Source organism: Carettochelys insculpta, chromosome 1, assembly GCF_033958435.1.
Source record: "Carettochelys insculpta isolate YL-2023 chromosome 1, ASM3395843v1, whole genome shotgun sequence".
Classification (NCBI taxonomy): domain Eukaryota; kingdom Metazoa; phylum Chordata; order Testudines; family Carettochelyidae; genus Carettochelys; species Carettochelys insculpta.
Window position 1 is genome coordinate 152,319,284 of NC_134137.1, and position 17,165 is coordinate 152,336,448.

The following is a 17,165-nucleotide window of genomic DNA, read 5'->3' on the forward strand; positions in this document are numbered from 1 at the left end:
CTCCACAAATAACAAGCAGTCCTGTAGCACCTAACACACTTATTTATTAGTTCGTGAGGTTCAATGGGTAAGAATCTGAGAAAGTGGGTCTTACCCACAAAAGCTCATTACCTAATAAAAAAATACGTAAGTCTTTAAGGTGCTGCAGGACTGCTTGTTATTCATAGCTTAAAATCAGGATATGATTAGAAACTTTGTTGGCTCATGACCAAAGTGCTTAATAACTTACAGGACAGAGTTCTATAATGGCAGCTAGCATCAACAGTGCTGAAGATTGCACCATTTGTTTCTTAGATGGGGTTTCTGATGAATTTTTTCAAGTTGCCTTTCCTCAAGTTGTTAACCAAACTTCCACACTATACCCTAAGTTATTTGAAATTTAGGTATCAATAGAACATTGTGAAGCTGCTGCTGCTGCTGCTGCTGTCATGATGAAGCTGTTGAAAGAAGCAGTTATCGAATTTTTGCATCTGTGTTTGGAGTTTAAGAATTTGACATTCTAGCACCATGGTGTCCAATACGCTCCCTATTCACCCCCATGACCCCCCAAGCCCCACCAGTTGGTGAGACGTGTGCATGGCAGCAGTGGCAGTGGTGACCCCTGCAGCAGATTCCCTGGCATGGCTCCTTCTGCCCTGGCACACTCGCGCTACTCCTGCTTGGAGCCACCCAGCTCCTTTGGCCCTGGTGCAGCTCCAGCCGGGGGCCATGTGATGTCTGCTGCCCTGGTGCAGATGTGGGCCAGCGCTGTTTCTCCTGCCCCAGCGCAGCTGGCATGCTGGCAGAGTTTCTCCTGCCCCGGCGTGGCTTCTCCTCCCCCAGCTCGGTCACGGGTGGGCACAGAGCAGTGCAACTCCTGCAACCCCAGCAGCCCCAGCTCCAGCGAGACTCCAGAATATACGTTTGGGGTGGGGCTGCCTAGGGGGGCCCGTCTCAGAGAGGGCATTCATTTGAGGGAGAGGTGTGGAGAATATGCAAGGATCATAACCACAAGGGTGTCAATCCTTGCATTATTACTGGACTCCACTGTTCTAGCAATAGGTCACAAGAATTCAGACGCTCAGGAGAAAACTGCTCGAGATTACAGAAATGAAATAGTAGTGCCATGCTTCTTGGCACAGTACAGCTTTTGTATTTCTAAACTTCAGGAAGCAGCATGAAGAAGAAATTCAGATAAACATTTGATTCATCTTCTGCATGCTCAACTGAAAAAGACCCTGCTGTGAGAAGCAAAACACAAAAGGAAAAACAAAACAAAAGATGTGTGCGGTTAAAAACCCCAGCAGTGGATGAAGTGTCCCTCATCCATAAGCAAACTCCCTTCCAATATCACATACACTTTCTTCAACAAAAAACAAAACAAAAAAAATTAATACGTATTAGTTAATACATTCTTACAAGACTGTTGGTGGATGAATTTGTGTTCTGTTCTAATCAACCCTGTTTAGTCGAACCGCTATTTTTCTATGTTTAACTGCTCCAATTAGACATTCCCAAGAATGTTTTGTGGATTGTTTGATTTTGGACAGTGGAATCACTTTAACACGCAAAAAACAAAGAAAACATAAGAACATCACTGGGTCAGACCAAAGGTCCATCCAGCCCAGCATCCCATCTGCCGACGGTGGCCAATGCCAGGTGCCCCAGAGAAGGAGAACAGAAGACAATGATCAAGTGATTTATCTCCTGCCATCCATCTCCTGCCCTTGTTCTGAAGGCTAGGGCACCATACTTTATCCCTGGCTAATAGCCATTTATGGACCTAACCTGCAAAAATTTATCAAGCTCTTTTTTAAACCCTAATAGAGTCCTGGCCTTCACAGCCTCCTCGGGCAAGGAGTTCCACAGGTTGACTGTGCGCTGTGTGAAGAAAAATTTCCTTTTATTAGTTTTGAACCTACTACCCATCAATTTCATTTGGTGTCCCCTAGTTCTTGTATTATGGGAAAAGGTAAATAATTTTTCTATATTCACTTTCTCCACACCATTCATGATTTTATATACCTCTATCATATCGCCCCTCAATCACCTCTTTTCCAAACTGAAAAGTCCCAGTCTCTCTAGCCTCTCCCCATATGGGACCCGTTCCAAGCCCCTAATCATCTTAGTCGCCCTTTTCTGAACCTTTTCTAATGCCAATATATCTTTTTTGAGGTGAGGAGACCACATCTGCACGCAGTACTCAAGATGTGGGCGTACCATAGTTTTATATAGGGGAAGTATGATATCTTTTGTCTTATTATCGATCCCTTTTTTAATCATTCCTAACATCCTATTTGCTTTACTAACTGCCGCTGCACACTGCGTGGATGTCTTCAGAGAACTATCCACTATAACTCCAAGATCCCTTTCCTGATCTGTCGTAGCTAAATTTGACCCCATCATGTAGTACGTGTAATTTGGGTTATTTTTTCCAACATGCATTACCTTACGCTTACCCACATTAAATTTCATTTGCCATTTTGCTGCCCAATCACTCAGTTTGCTGAGATCTTTTTGTAGTTCTTCACAATCCCTTTTGGTTTTGACTGTCCTGAACAACTTGGTGTCATCTGCAAACTTGGCCACCTCACTGCTTACCTCATTTTCTAGATCATTGATGAACAAGTTGAACAGGATCGGTCCCAGGACTGACCCCTGGGGAACACCACTAGTTACCCTCCTCCATTGTGAAAATTTACCATTTATTCCCACCCTTTGTTTTCTGTCTTTTAACCAATTCCCGATCCATGAAACGATCTTTCCTCCTATCCCGTGACCACCTAATTTACATAAAAGCCTTTGGTGTGGGACCGTGTCAAAGGCTTTCTGGAAATCTAGGTATATTATGTCCACTGGGTGCCCCTTGTCCGCATGTTTATTAACCCCTTCAAAGAATTCTAATAGATTAGTTAGACACGACTTCCCTCTGCAGAAACCATGCTGACTTTTGCCCAACAATTCGTGCTCTTCTACATGCCTTGCAATTTTATTCTTTATTAGTGTTTCTACTAATTTGCCTGGTACTGATGTTAAACTTATCGGTCTATAATTGCCAGGGTCTCCTCTAGAGCCTTTTTTAAATATTGGTGTTATATTGGCCGTCTTCCAGTCATTTGGTACCAAAGTGGATTTAAAGGATTTAAAGGATTTAAAACTCATTAAAACTGCATTTGTATTCTATTGAGAGTAATGCTACTCTCTCACATACCGAAAAATAACACAGCACAACAATTCTGCAGTAAATGTTCGTGCATCTACCTACCTGCATATAAAAATTCTACCCCAATGTCTTGTGAATTTACTGGTGCAGAATAATAATTTATTATGTATGGTATTTTGGATATATAGAGAACTTACGTATTTGATTCCAGTGAACTTTGCTCCAGATCTCTGGTGCCAGTGCATATTTTTATGTTAAGCAATTCTTCATCAAGGACCAGGTGCTCTTATCTGTCTCAGCTAAAATCTGCACATAGATATAGTAGTGTATTTGAGGTACCTATAAGCTATTAAAGTAGACTGATATGTTAACAGTGCCTACAACTTTCTTTGGGGAAACCTATGATGGAACTTCCAGACTAGCTAAAGAGGAAATTCAGAAAACGTCTGATGACTTACTTTATTATATACAAGATGTATAATATATCTGCTTGGTCATGTAGAGATGGGCACTCCTTCAGCTGTTCAACTAACTTCTGGCAATCCAAATCACCATGATCATCTTTGGGCAAATGTAAAACAGCTTCAGGATTCTGATCAAAGACAGAAGAGATTAAAGAACCCAATGAAAAGTATGAAAGAATACATAGGTGTAGTGCTCTAACTCACTAGCTCTGGATATTCACTGAAGAAGATGTAATAATGCAATACCTTATTTGTCTCATGATACAATAAAGATTGTGATTAATCCCAGAAAGTATAGCAGCTAGTGTGGAACGTTCACTCTAGAATCACAGATACTTTGGGTATACCAAGTTACCAGAGATATAATGCAAGAAAGACTTTTGGCCAAAGAAACTAGAAGTTTCATAATAGAAGGAAAACCTATTCTCATCTCTCTATTTTCATTTGCTATTAACTTTATAAATCAGGTGCACATGGACACTGACTTAATTTAGGGCAATCAAACTATTATAAATTAATCACAATTTAACTGCACTTTTAAACAGACTATCAACAGATATTTATTATTTTTGATGCTCTCTACACTGAAAATATATATCAATTTCAACTATAATACAGAATACAAAGTGTATGAATATAGAATGCAATGTAGAATTACGTTAAAAAATGTAAAATTTTAGACCCTAAAAGTCCACTTGGCCCTACTTCATGCACAGCCAATTGTTCAGACAAACAACATTTGCAGGAGATAATGCTGCATGCTCTTCGTTTACAAGGTCACCTGAAAGTGAGAATGGGCATTTGCCTGGCATGTTGTAGCCAGTGTTCCAAAATATTTACCTGTCAAATGCACTGATTCACATATCCCTTCATGCTTCAACCATCATTCTGGAGGACATGCATCCTTACTGATGGCAGATTCTGTTTGATAATGACCCAAAGCAGCATGAACCAACACGTGTTCATTTTCATCATGACCCAGATGCCACCAGCAGAAAGGCAAATGTTTTGGGTGCTTCAAGTTCTGTAGTTTCTGTATCAGAAATGTTTCAAGAGTGTTTCTCTTTTAATACTTCTGAAAGAAAATGCACCACACCTTGGCTCTCACAGAATTTGGAAGACATTTCGTATTTTTAAACCTTGGCTGCAACAGTAAGCTTTATAAAGAAATCTCACCTAGGTACCTTCTTTGTGTTTTGTCAAAACTGCAGTGACAGTGTTCTTAAAGTAAACAACATGTGCTGGGCCATCATCTGAGACTACTATAAAATAAACTATATGGCAGAATGCAGATACAACTGAGCAGGAGACATACAATTCTCCACCTAAGAACTCGGTCACAAATATAATTAACACATTTTTAGGTCACAAATGTAATTAACACATTTTTAAAATGAGTGCCATCAGCCTGGAATCAGGTCCTTTGGAATGGTAGTCAAAGCATGAAAGGGCATATACATATTTAGCACAGCTAGCACCTTGTAAGGCCAGCCACAAAAGTGCAATGCAAACACCTGTTCTTACTGTCAGCTGGCATTTTAAACAAGAAGCAGGCAGCATTATCTCCTGTAAATATAAATTAACTTGCTTCTTTTAGTGATTGGTTGAACAAGTGAGACTGAGTACTTGTACTCAGTACTACAGTACTTGTATGAAGTGAATTGAAAAATACTATTCCTTTTATCATTTTTACAGTGCAAATATTTGTAATCCAAATTATAACGGGAGCACTGCACACTTTGTGCACTGTGATATAAGTAAAATCAATGCATTTGTGTATGTAGAAAAACTGAAAATATTTACTACATTTCAGTTGGTATTCTACTGTTTAACAGTGTGATTAAAACTGCAGTTTAAATCAAGATTAATTTAAGAGTTAATAATACGTGTTAACTGCGATTAATCAACAGCCTGATTTCATAATTTTGTTAAACTAACAAATTCAGTTGAAATCAAGTAAAAGTGGATTGTCCAACAAGTTCTGTCGGTGTCTTCACCTGTAGTTCTAAATCTGCTGTGTCCAATACATTCGCCACTCGCCACATGTGGCAAATAGGACACTGCAATGTGGCGAATGCCAGCCTGTGGCTCTCGGAGCCTTTAAATGTGGCTCCTCCTGAGAGCCACTTGCGGTGAGTGTCATCCACCCACTCCACACATGCCCCAATGTTTGGCGAGAGAAGTGCATGGGAACAGCAGCAGTGGCAGCCAAGGCAGTAGCCCCAGTGGTGGCTCTGGTGAGTCACTAGCATTGAATTAGAATGGGGCCTGGAGGTGCCTGGCTCTTACGGTTGAAGAGGGCATTTATTTAGCTACCAGTATTCCTATATTATTTAATAAAGTTTTGTATAATACAATATGGTTAATATGGAAAGATGACAACCACAAGTCTGGCGACCTTTGAATTCCTATTGAACATCGCTGCTCTAACCGGTACTTTCAAAGGGAAGACTCTAATTCCCAACAGACCATTTTCTAAACAATGAATACAATGAATTGAACTGTCATGACAGCAAATTAGTTGAGGGAAAATTCTGGTTAGGTGAGAAGGCGCTTCTGTTTAGCAAACCGTTGGGTGCTGCATGACTAATGCACTCAGGACCCTATTCTTTTTCATGCACATAAGCCTGTGAACACAGGAACCCTGTCCATCCAGAATCTGATACATTTTGCAGGTGACAGTGCACTTGTATGACCGCAGCAGCCTCTGTTGGAGCTGCATGTCCAACCTGGTGGTGTTGGCTGGTGAAGCCACATAGTCACCAGTCATGCTCTGTCCTTTCACAAATCCCTCTTCCCACACATGACTGTGAACTGAAGTCCTGGGAGAATAGCTCAATGGTGGATGGGGAATATAAACCACACTACAACCTCCTAATGTGCTGTCGTTCTAGTCTCTCAGCCTACCATCCCTACATGGGTCTAAAGAGGGTGAGGCAGGCTCTACCCCTAAAAGTACATGTTATTTTATTATTTGTTTTGCCAATGCTACAGAAAGCTTTCCATTCAAGATCATATAATTAACTATAATTTCAGAACAAAAATCCTGTTAATGGCCAAAAATTAATTCCAAATGTAATTTACCAGAACTTGCTGCATAAACGATTCCACTAACTCACCTTCACTTCGAGAGGATGTGGGGAATCAATGAGATTCAGAGATTTACGGTGAGTGTTCAAAACTTTAGTTGGCAGAGACATAGAAACACCTGAAAAGCAAAACAATCTAAAATAACACGCAAAAGAAATGCAACACCTGGCAAAAGAATAATACTTCATGGGAAAATGTTAGAAACACCCCCCATTTCCCCCGATAATCAGAATGTGAGACCCATACTGACTGGGATACAGCACACGTAATTTACAAACCAATCTCCACACTCTGATTTTTATCTTATCTCCTTAAAGAAAAACTGATTAATCTATTGCAAAGCTCTCAAATTTCACTGCACTACAACCCCCTTTTGACAACAAAAAATTACTACAAAACCCAAGCTCAAGCCCAGCCATCCCAGGCCAACAGACCTGAGCTCTGCCACCCATGGCTGATGCTTTCAGGCCACTGGGGCTCAGATTTTGCCCACAAGCCCCAGCAACTCTAACATCAGCCTCAGTGCCCCCATTTAAACAGGGTTGCAACCTATGTTGGAGTCCTGGCCCACACCTTGAGAACTGCTGATATAATGTTATCATCCGGTAGCACCTGAAGACAGTGCCCGTTTCTGTTAGATTCCATATCCAGTGAAGGATAGTCTGTGCACCAGAGATCTTACAGTCGAAGGATGCAACCTAGCACAGTGCTTAGGACCATGTTTAACTTGAAACACAAAAGAGAGTCCACCTAAGGCAAGTAGGGCATGCGTTCAGTTAAGGATGTGCTCTCCTTGCTTGGGGTCTAAAAGGACAAATGAAGACAAAGAAAGTGGGATAACAGAAGCAAAGCGATTTCAAATACCTAGTTAATTTCATATTGTTTTTAGTATAGTCAGGCTGTTTGCAAAGGACAGGGATAATAGGTTTATACAATACTAATATACACAGTGTGCTCAGATGTCTTGCTTTTAAAGGGACAGTCATGCATTTAAGCCCTCCTGCAGATGTCCCTACTTATTTTTTAAGAAGTGGGCAAATTGTTCCATACTTTGAGTCTCTTTCTCCCTATTAGTAGTGGTGGACCTTCTGCCGGCCAAACCCTTGCTTGCCAGCCAGCCAGCCACCCGCCAGCTGTAAGCAAAGAGGTCTGGAGGGTGGGGGGCGTGAGCCAGTGGCTGATGGAGGTGAGTGTCCACCGCCAGTGGTCAGGCAGAGCAGCAGCATGATACGCCAGAGGCTCCCCCTGCTGGTCAGTCAGTGCAGTACCGGCCGCATACCAGCAGGCTCCCCCACAGCCCCTGCTTCCAAGCTGTTTAAAAGGGTCTGACGCAGTATGTCACCTTTGCTACCCACATATCATCCCTTTAAATGTTCCCCCATCACTGTCCTCCCACTGCTGTGCCGCTTCATCCCCTCCAGCCCTGCTGTTCCTCCATATCCCCACAGTGGGGTGCATCCCACTCCTGGCACTGTGCGGAGAACCAGCCCCTGGTCAGATCACTCAGCTCACCAAGAGTCTGGCTGGGCTGGCACCCAGGGAAAGCTCAAGACCCACTGGCCTGTGATGCTGTGAGGTGCACAAGCTGCCAAAGCCTGCACGGGCCAAAGCCCTGCACAGCACTGGTATGGGGCAGCTTCTCCTCCCCGGAGCTAGGCTCTGCAATGGCGGAGAGGAAGCTATTTCCACCCTCCACAGGCCCCTAGGCAGGGGAATTTAGCACTCTCTTCACATGCTGCCCCTCACCAGAGGGTCTGCTCCCAGAGATTGCAGGGTTGCTCTGTCCCCCAGGCACCCTCCCCAACTGAGTCACCTCTCTGGCTCAGACCTGCAGTCAGGTTCCCTGGGCCCTGGTGCTCAATGTATTTTTAGGGTTCAAACCTTCCCAGCCCATGCTATAGCCAGCAGGACAGATGGCCGGCAGCAGCGTTGAGGTGTTATTTGCCTTTCTACACTGTGCAGGCAGGAAGGCTCAAGCCGCTTCTAGCTATAGGGGAACAGAGCAGATGGGACGGTGGGAAGATATGACACCTGGAAAAACACTGGTCAGGTCCTTCCTAGCCACACCCACAGGCTATGTCGGCAGGAAGCAGCTCCCATCCCTTCCCTCCTGCATTGTGCCAAAAGGCTGCTGTTTGCCATGTTCCAATGTGAATCCTGACAGAACTCTGGAGAGGCAGGCCTGTGACCCTGCATGTCCCCCGCATGTTGCCTTGAGAAGACCAGTGCCAGGTACCAGGACAGGTGGGTCCATCCTGGGGGCCCAGCTGAACGTGGAAGGGAGACGGCACTGGGTAGGGAGTGTTGAGTCAGGTCAGCCAGTCTCCCCCATCCCCACTGAAGAGTTATATGGGAATGTGTGAGTGTCGCCTCTCCCCAGGCAACCCTTAAACGTAAGAAGGCAAATATAAAGAATCCAGCTATCCTGTATTTCTTTTCAACAGGGGCTCAGTCAACTTGATGCTCATTTGAACTCAACAATTATGATTGTCATTGAACTCGCCTGAATACCAGTAATTTTACCAGGTGTCCTGTATTCAGCATGGGGAAATATAGTCACCCTAAATATATGTTATTTTAATTGGGTCTGATCCAATGTCCAGAGGAGTCTTTCAATTAACTTAAATGGACTCTGAATTTCCATATATATTACATGTCTACTGACAGATAGGTTTAACTGATAAATTATCTAATAACCCTTAAATCTACCCATTATTTTTATAATGCTGCCCTTTTACCTATATGCTTTCATAATTCTGAACTGTATGTAGGTCTACTGGCATTTTCTGGTATTAAAGGTGTTTCATTTCCCAATATCCTTACTAAAAATAAAATCAAATAAAATAAAAAGTTCAGTCCATCTTAAAACACAAGTGTAAAAAATCTCCAAACACCCAATAAAATTACTGTATCCCACTCCCCTTGTCTTTATCTGTCTTTTATTATTGTAGGTTCCAGTCATGAACAACATCCGTAAATTGGAGTACAAAATAAATTGGTCTTTTTGCAGCTGATTTCATATCATCCATTTGGATTATATGTTTAAATTCTCTGGCCTATTAATTGCACAATTACCATGAAATGACCTAGGACTGCAGGAATAATGAAAATATCACACTCAAACCAGAATAGCACACTATCTTGTTACTTTCTAGCAACTGCAATTTACTTGAGTCACACATTGCCAAAATTCTGGTTTTTACATTTATTATCGAATAAGAATTGAAAATGAGAGAGCACATACATGGAGCATCCAGACCCTTTGCTTTGGCCATTATTGACAGTATCTCTCGCATGGAATGAGCAGCACTGAATACATGAGGCTGATCAGCGTTCTTTGAAATTGGAGGCAAGTAGGACTTCAGTGCAGTACTTTGCAGCATATCATTTATATACTGGTCCAGCTCATCATGGCTTTCTGGAGAGACACAGATAGAAAACACTTATTTTAATAAGTGATTGGAAAAATTTACTCATGCTCCCCTTTAGAGGCACAATATTTTTCCCCCCATTGAAAAATAATAGAGGCAAAAAGGACAGAAAGACCAGAGACTACATAGTAAAACACACACACACACACACACACACACACACACACACACAACTGTCAACTTGATTTTTTTTTTTAAATTGAACTTGGAACAATCACGTTTCTAAGACATTTCTCTTTTGAGTGATATTTCCTGGACTTTCCCATTAAAAAGCAGGGGAGGTTGTTCTCCAGCTGATGTTTTGAGGGGTCTTTTGGCAGGGCCACACACATTCATGGACACACCTAACTGCACTGTCAGTTTTGGTAGTGATATTCCTGGTGAACACCCTCTTTTGAGGGCTAGAGAACAATGTGTACATGAGCTCCATTCCCAAAGACACAATGTGTCATCATAGTGGTGCCTGAGACATACGGCAACTGACCATCAGATGCACACAAAATAAACAGTGAAAAGTAAGACCTTTTTTCTCCCCCTCTAAATTAGCTATTACGGTAAACTTAGGAGTTAATTACAACAATAGGGAGGCATAATACTTTCAAGTTAAAGAGCATTACCTTTGTCACAGAAATCATTGGGATAGTCTTTTAGTTCATATCCACTTTCAGGACTATCACGGCCATTGTTAGGATCATCAAACAGCTTTCCATCACAGTCTGGATCCAGGAAGCTCAGGTGAGTATAGAACGAGGTGGTAAGAAAATCCGACAGTTTGCTTAGCTTTACCCTGTGAACAGGAAACCATGCAAGGGGAAAAAAATAAAAAAGCATCCTTCCATTTTCACATTGTATTGTGCTTCATTGGATAACCCTGGAAACCTATTCAAAATCCACCCAGGTTCACTGTCACATCCACATTTGGTAATTAGGCAATAACTGGTACCAGCAAGGAAACAAACCAATAAATGTGCTCAGTAAATAATCACAGATCTGGTGGATGCTATTGTAGCTATGATGTGTATAATAGTAGTGCCTACAGGCCTAAATCAAGGTCACAGCTGTACTGCACAAGGAGCTGTACAGAAATACGGTAAGAGATCGTCCCTACTTTAAAAAAACATTCTAATTCTCACAGAATTGTTCAGCACTACTGAGACCTTGGATTCAGCCTCCTGTGACAAAAATTAAAAGCCACAGTAGGATGTAAAGCTCATTTAATGTTTAGAGAGATGCCAACAGTGGAAAGGTTAGTAGAAAACTAGTGTGAAAATAACAAACATGTAAGCACTGAATAATATCACTTTAACTTACAACCTAACAGGAAGAAGGAGAGAGAGAGGAAGCGTACATACATATACAATACACATTTATTTTCAAAAATTTGAGAATATTTAACAAAAATCATTGTTTTTAAACCATATATCTGAAAACCCACAAATCCCCAATATTGGTACCTAATTTAGATTTAATGTCAAGCCTTGGAAATCTCAATATAAACAGCTAATAAAAATGATGGCTGTTAGAGCTGTAAGCCTGAATTCTACTAAGAACTTTGCAATGCATTGCAAATTCAGTTAGTGACATGTAACAATTCAGACTGAAATTAACCCCTATGGAGAGGACTTGCACCTGAATCACTTAGATTTTTAAAAGGAAGGGTGGGGGCTTAAGTGGAACTTCTTAATTCAAAAAAAAAAAAAAAAGCTGGAATAATTTGGATAGTAACATCATTACCTTGCCCCTCCAAAATACCCATCCTCTAATTTTCTTACGGTTGCAAGAATTGCTGGATCAATGTCAGAGCCATCATCAACTAGAAAGAAACAGGAAAGTTTTACTTAGTTGGGGAACAAAAGCCTATTTAGTATTTTTAAATCACTTGACCATTTTAGCATGATCACGTTTCTTCTAAGTAACCAAAATAGTTTTAATTTTAAAATGGATATTGAATCACTGATTAACGATCCCAACTGTGTTTACACAGCTGAGTGCAACTGAGTCCTTCGCTGAACTGGGGACGAGGTTTTGTGATTAGAAACATTTTAGTAAAGGGTAAATATGGCCAGCAAGTAGCCTGACTAGCTGCCCTCTTCAGTCAAACTAGGCATCGGTTCACGACTGAAGCCAAGAGGGCTATAAAAGACAGCGCACAACTCTGACTTATTCAAAAGCACTGATAGTAGGCTTCAAAATAGAATTTCTATCAAGTGTCCCTCAGACAGAAACAAGACGGGTGCAGTGGAGAGATGCAAGGATAGAGATGAGGGGTAAAACACTTATAATGCCTTTTAAACCATCATGTTGCAATCCAAATATGGCACAAGCCTGAGGAAGTCAAATGTGTTTTTAATACTTAACATTCAGAGAAAATAACAATAGACATGAAATCTGCCTGTTCTCAAATTCATACTCCAACTCCTCCATGTTCACGATCTGTGCCCCAGCATAATCACAGCAACAAAATGACACTTACTGAGCATGGTGTGGGTGATGGGGAAAGTGAGGGTTGGTCTTCCAGTCATCCTCCAGCAAGAGGTGAGGTAAGCCAGCTCTGTTCTGAGCATCTCCACAATCATCCGATTGTCTAGGGCCAGGTAGAAGTGGTGCTGATCAGTAAACTAGAGAAGAGAAAGCACGTTACGTACGTCTTTACCTGTGGTTGTATTCCTACAGTTTCATCCCTTAAGTCATTATAAAAGCCCTATAGACATTGCTGAGCTGAAAAGGAAACAATCCTATCTAACCTTGCCTTGCCTGTTACAGTGATGAAAATACATTAGCCCATGTATAAAATTTACTTTCCTAGCCTAAAAAGACAGGTGACAATGAATGAAATGGCATTTTATGTGTCTATGAAAAAATGAAATTATGAGTAGAGGTCTGCAAATCCATGAATAACTGCTTTATAGCCATGAATGTAAATACCCACTTATCATTTGTGCTGACTGTGGATGGATGCAGATCCAAATTTTATAACCACATAGGGCTCTGATTTTGAGTTCTATGGCGTGCACAATTTTCAAAGGATGAGTTACTGTAGCCTATAAATTAGGCTGTGCTTAAGTGTCCAATATTTTATTAAGTGGACAAAAGGACCATTTATTCTAAAATAAAGGCTTTTCCTTGCCAACGTACATTCAAGAGAAAACAGAGTAGAGATTTCTTTTCTGTAGCACTACAGGCAATGGTGACAACATAATGCACAGATCTCATTCAACGCTCCTGGAAGTTTATAATTCTTGACATGATAAACTGGAACTACACTTTCAACTCTCTCTCTTTCTCTCTCTCTTTTTTTATGGCAGCCAGAACTGTGTTGAGGACTGTGATCAGCAGTGATTTTATACTATTGATCTAGTGTGCTCTTCACTGGATCAGGAGCCTGTAAGAGGTGGGCTCCGACCAGAGGCAGAAAGAGCATTATTATTTGGCTGCCATCCAACTTACATAAAAGAGCAAAGCAAAGTGCAGCTGCTTTATAAGCCCTGCTGGACATAGGGCGGAGTCACAAAGAGAATGTCTTAGGCACGAGGGAAGTGGAAGTCTTCTGTTGGCTTAATATGCTCACCTGAGGGGTAAAAGTAAATATCTGATTCCGTATCATATACAGTTTGGATGTTCCAAGCACACCAATATGTCGGTAAGGTCGGCCACTGAGGTTCATGTTCTTGTTTCGGCCTGTAAAAATAAAAAAAGACCTAAGCTAATATTTCCTTTTCTTCTCCAAGTATCTACAAGTATATAAATCCTATTATGTGATCTTCAGATAAACATGCACATAAAATCTTCAGTCAGAGACACCTGTCACATACAGCAAAGAATTAGAGAATGGATCCAACTGCTGAGGCGTTAGTGCCTACCTTTAAAGTTTTCTATGGCACCCACCATGAGAAAACCATGAGCATTTAGCACCCTGCTTCTGAGTCTTCAGAAGTCTGATTCAAAGGCCCTCGGAGATCAGTGGAAAAGCTTCCATTGACTTCAGTGGGCTTTTCCCAGCTATTCTAGTCTTGGATCAGCCTCTATAAGAACTTAGGGCTAGATTTTCAAAAGTGCTCAGAGACCTGCCACTCCCACAGGGTACACGAACTGATAGATAATTGATCATGACTGCAATATTTCACTGTAAAGCATCTGTGGTGCTAGAATTTTTTTTTTAAATTGATGGCTCTGTTGGAAGGTAAGAATGTTACAGCACACGCAAATGTGACACTGATGTTCCTTGTTTCAGCTATTTTTTCCCTTTTCAAGCTATTTCTGCAAAATAAATCTTTGCATTAAACATTCTGTATTTACAAAAAATCATCATCAAAGCAGTCACATTCCACAGCTTTCCAGTTTCAACAGATGAACTCTGCCTGCTAGACGGTTAAACACATTCTTGAGAAGGAAATCAAAACATTAACCACACTGGATCAGATTCACTTCAGAAATACAACTAGGACAAGCATTTGGAATCTGGGTGTGAGGTCCTGGGGTGGGGAGCAGGGACAGAAGCCAATCACAACTGCCACTTAGCATCTGAAAGCCAACTCAGCGTTATACAGCCACCTGGCCCTCGAGCTGGAACGACTCCCTCGTCTGGCACAGTGGTTCCATGACTGCAGAGCTACACACATGGCCATTCTTCCCATTATCACAGGCATTCTTCTGGCCCACCATGTGCAGTAGCCTCAGGGAGGCAGAGCTGTCCCATCCACAGGAAGAGGTGGGATAGCTGCCCCAGGCCCCATGATTTTGAGAGCCCCACCGTGGCCACTCCAACTGTCCCATGGACCAGGGAGTGGGGGGTAGTACCTGGGCCAGGGTGGCAGGTGGCAGCAGCAGTGGGGTGGGGGCAGGGGGGTTGTCTTCCTTCTCTGCACTCACCACACAGGACAAGCAGCATCTGCTCTGCTCCACACCAGCCTCCCAGCCAGGCGAGCCCTGCTTCCCCACAGGCAGCTGGGAGTTCAACACAGCCACACAGGGAGAAGCAGAGCGCAGCAGGCCAGGAAGGCACAACGGAGCAGAGCAGACTGACACTCGTGCCATGTGATGAGTCAGGAGGTCATGGGGAGGTGACCTCCTGCTGGGGTGGGGGCAGGGTCAGGCTTCAGTTCCTATTAGCATATTCACTACTACTTTTTCCTTCAGGAGCTGTATATTGCACTACCACAGGCACTGCCTGCGACATATGAAAAGTTAAAATGATTGTGAAAGCAAAGAAATGAAAGGAGAGAAATGGGAGCAGAGGAAGTGGAAAAGTAATTAGGTTTCACACTAACAACCACCATACACTTCTACATTCCAGCACCTACCAAGCTTGGCATAAAGGTGACTCAAGATCCGTGCTGGCTGCACTCGGATTGGATGGATGTCTGCAATGCTCTGAACTCTGATTCCATGACTTCTCAAGAGCTCCTTAATTTCATTTGATTCTGCCAAGACAGTTACTGTACAAGAGAAAAGAGCAGCAGCATTATTTTAACCAGCCTCATTCTCCTTCACTCTGACATTACCCATTACTGCTATTTAGGTGGTTTACTAAAAATGCTAAAGGTCATACTCTTTATTGTTTCACCATCCCCACTTATCTGTGGCTCATTTCCCTAAAATTTTTCCACCTCCCTTCTCCCCAAAAGATGCTGCTGTAAGATATTATAGCAAGCCAACTCATCTGTGTCAGTAGAATACAGATGATATAAATGTGATTTTTTATTTCTATAGCAGTAGCATGCAGGTGTCCAGTTAAGATCAGAGCTCTATTGTGATAGGTGATATATGAACACAGAGGAAGGGTCTACCACAAGGAATTTATAATCTAAAGGCCCTGATCCATCTTTAGAGGTTTTTAATGCCTGGCTTGACAAAGTCCTGGTTGGGATGATTCAGTTGGGGTTGGTTCTGCTTTGAGCAAAGGGGTTGGTCTAGATGACCTCCTGAGGTTTCTTCCAGCCCTAAGTATCTATGAGTCTATGATCTTGCAAAATGCCGTGGGGCGGGGGCGGGGCGGGTTTCGCCAATGTGGGTCAGTTTTCTGGGTTGGGGTCTAACAACCTAGCACAGAGCTGATCATTAATACTATTGCATTCATGAATATTGACAAAAAGTGAGTATTAAATATACAATGAAGATTATCTATGCTAGAAGCGAACCCTATTAAGTTTCCTAGAAAGGAACAGAGACAATCCCAGCAGAAGGAGACACTGTCAGTGGTAAGAGAATCCTCCTCCCATAAGGTGCCAGTTTGGATGAACACACAGGTTCTGTGCAACAATCTCACAGCTAGCTCTGGGGGAGCGCTAGACCTGTGAAGCACAGGATCTGTGTTATCTGCAGACAAACCAGACAAACAGCAGCTAAGGTCACAGGCAGCAGGGAGGGGGGAGGGATGAAGGCTCCTCCTGACAATCCAGGCTCCTAACTGTTTCTCATGAGCTGCACAGACAGACAATGGAAGAGCCTTCATCTCTTGATCAGCTTCGCACTTCTGCCAGCTATCTGCTATGCTCTCCTCATCTCACCTTCCTGGCTGCTGCCCCCACTGAGGGAAGGAGTAGGCACCTGGCAAAGGTACATGGGATGTTCATAGGATAAAGCTTCTGTCCCTACCTCTCTTTGACATACTTAAGGAGTGGCCGCAAGCTTACCCTGTCGTCCACAGCAGCAGCCTGCCAGCCATCTATGATCTAGTTCATCCACCACCTCCATAAGCTGCTGGGTTTGGGAAATCCCCCAATATGGAGGTCTCAGACGCTCCTTCCTCAGCCACCGTTTTTGGTTCCAGACCCCAACACCCACCCTCACCCCACTCCTGTGGCCTCCTTCCCACCCAGACTCCATCCCTGCTCCCCTGTAGCCCCCTTCTCATACTATGAACCCTGAACCCCCCATTTTTGTCCCACCCCAGGACCCCCGTTAATCTGGTCTGTGGGAAGACCCGTACTGCAGTCCCTACTTCTCCACCCTCCTGCCCATGGTGCTGAAGCATGAGTGGAGGGAAGTGTCTCAGTCACGGGCCACATCAGTGTGGGTTTCTTTGAGGGGTTTGTTTCT

The 17,165-nt window shown here is 42.7% G+C and overlaps 1 protein-coding gene across 9 annotated transcripts in view; it reads right to left on the reverse strand.

Moving 5' to 3' along the window:
• The window catches only part of PHKA2 (phosphorylase kinase regulatory subunit alpha 2), an 86,506-nt gene that overhangs the window by 40,744 nt on the left and 28,597 nt on the right, over positions 1–17,165 (reverse strand). For all 9 annotated transcript variants that reach the window (XM_074993921.1, XM_074993946.1, XM_074993937.1 and 6 more), the window contains 8 exons: positions 15,428–15,562; positions 13,696–13,805; positions 12,601–12,745; positions 11,862–11,940; positions 10,745–10,914; positions 9,941–10,114; positions 6,726–6,814; positions 3,601–3,734 (listed from right to left, as the gene is read on the reverse strand). In XM_074993921.1, the coding sequence (XP_074850022.1) occupies positions 3,601–3,734; positions 6,726–6,814; positions 9,941–10,114; positions 10,745–10,914; positions 11,862–11,940; positions 12,601–12,745; positions 13,696–13,805; positions 15,428–15,562 (1,036 nt within the window). The remainder of the gene's footprint in view (positions 1–3,600; positions 3,735–6,725; positions 6,815–9,940; positions 10,115–10,744; positions 10,915–11,861; positions 11,941–12,600; positions 12,746–13,695; positions 13,806–15,427; positions 15,563–17,165) is intronic.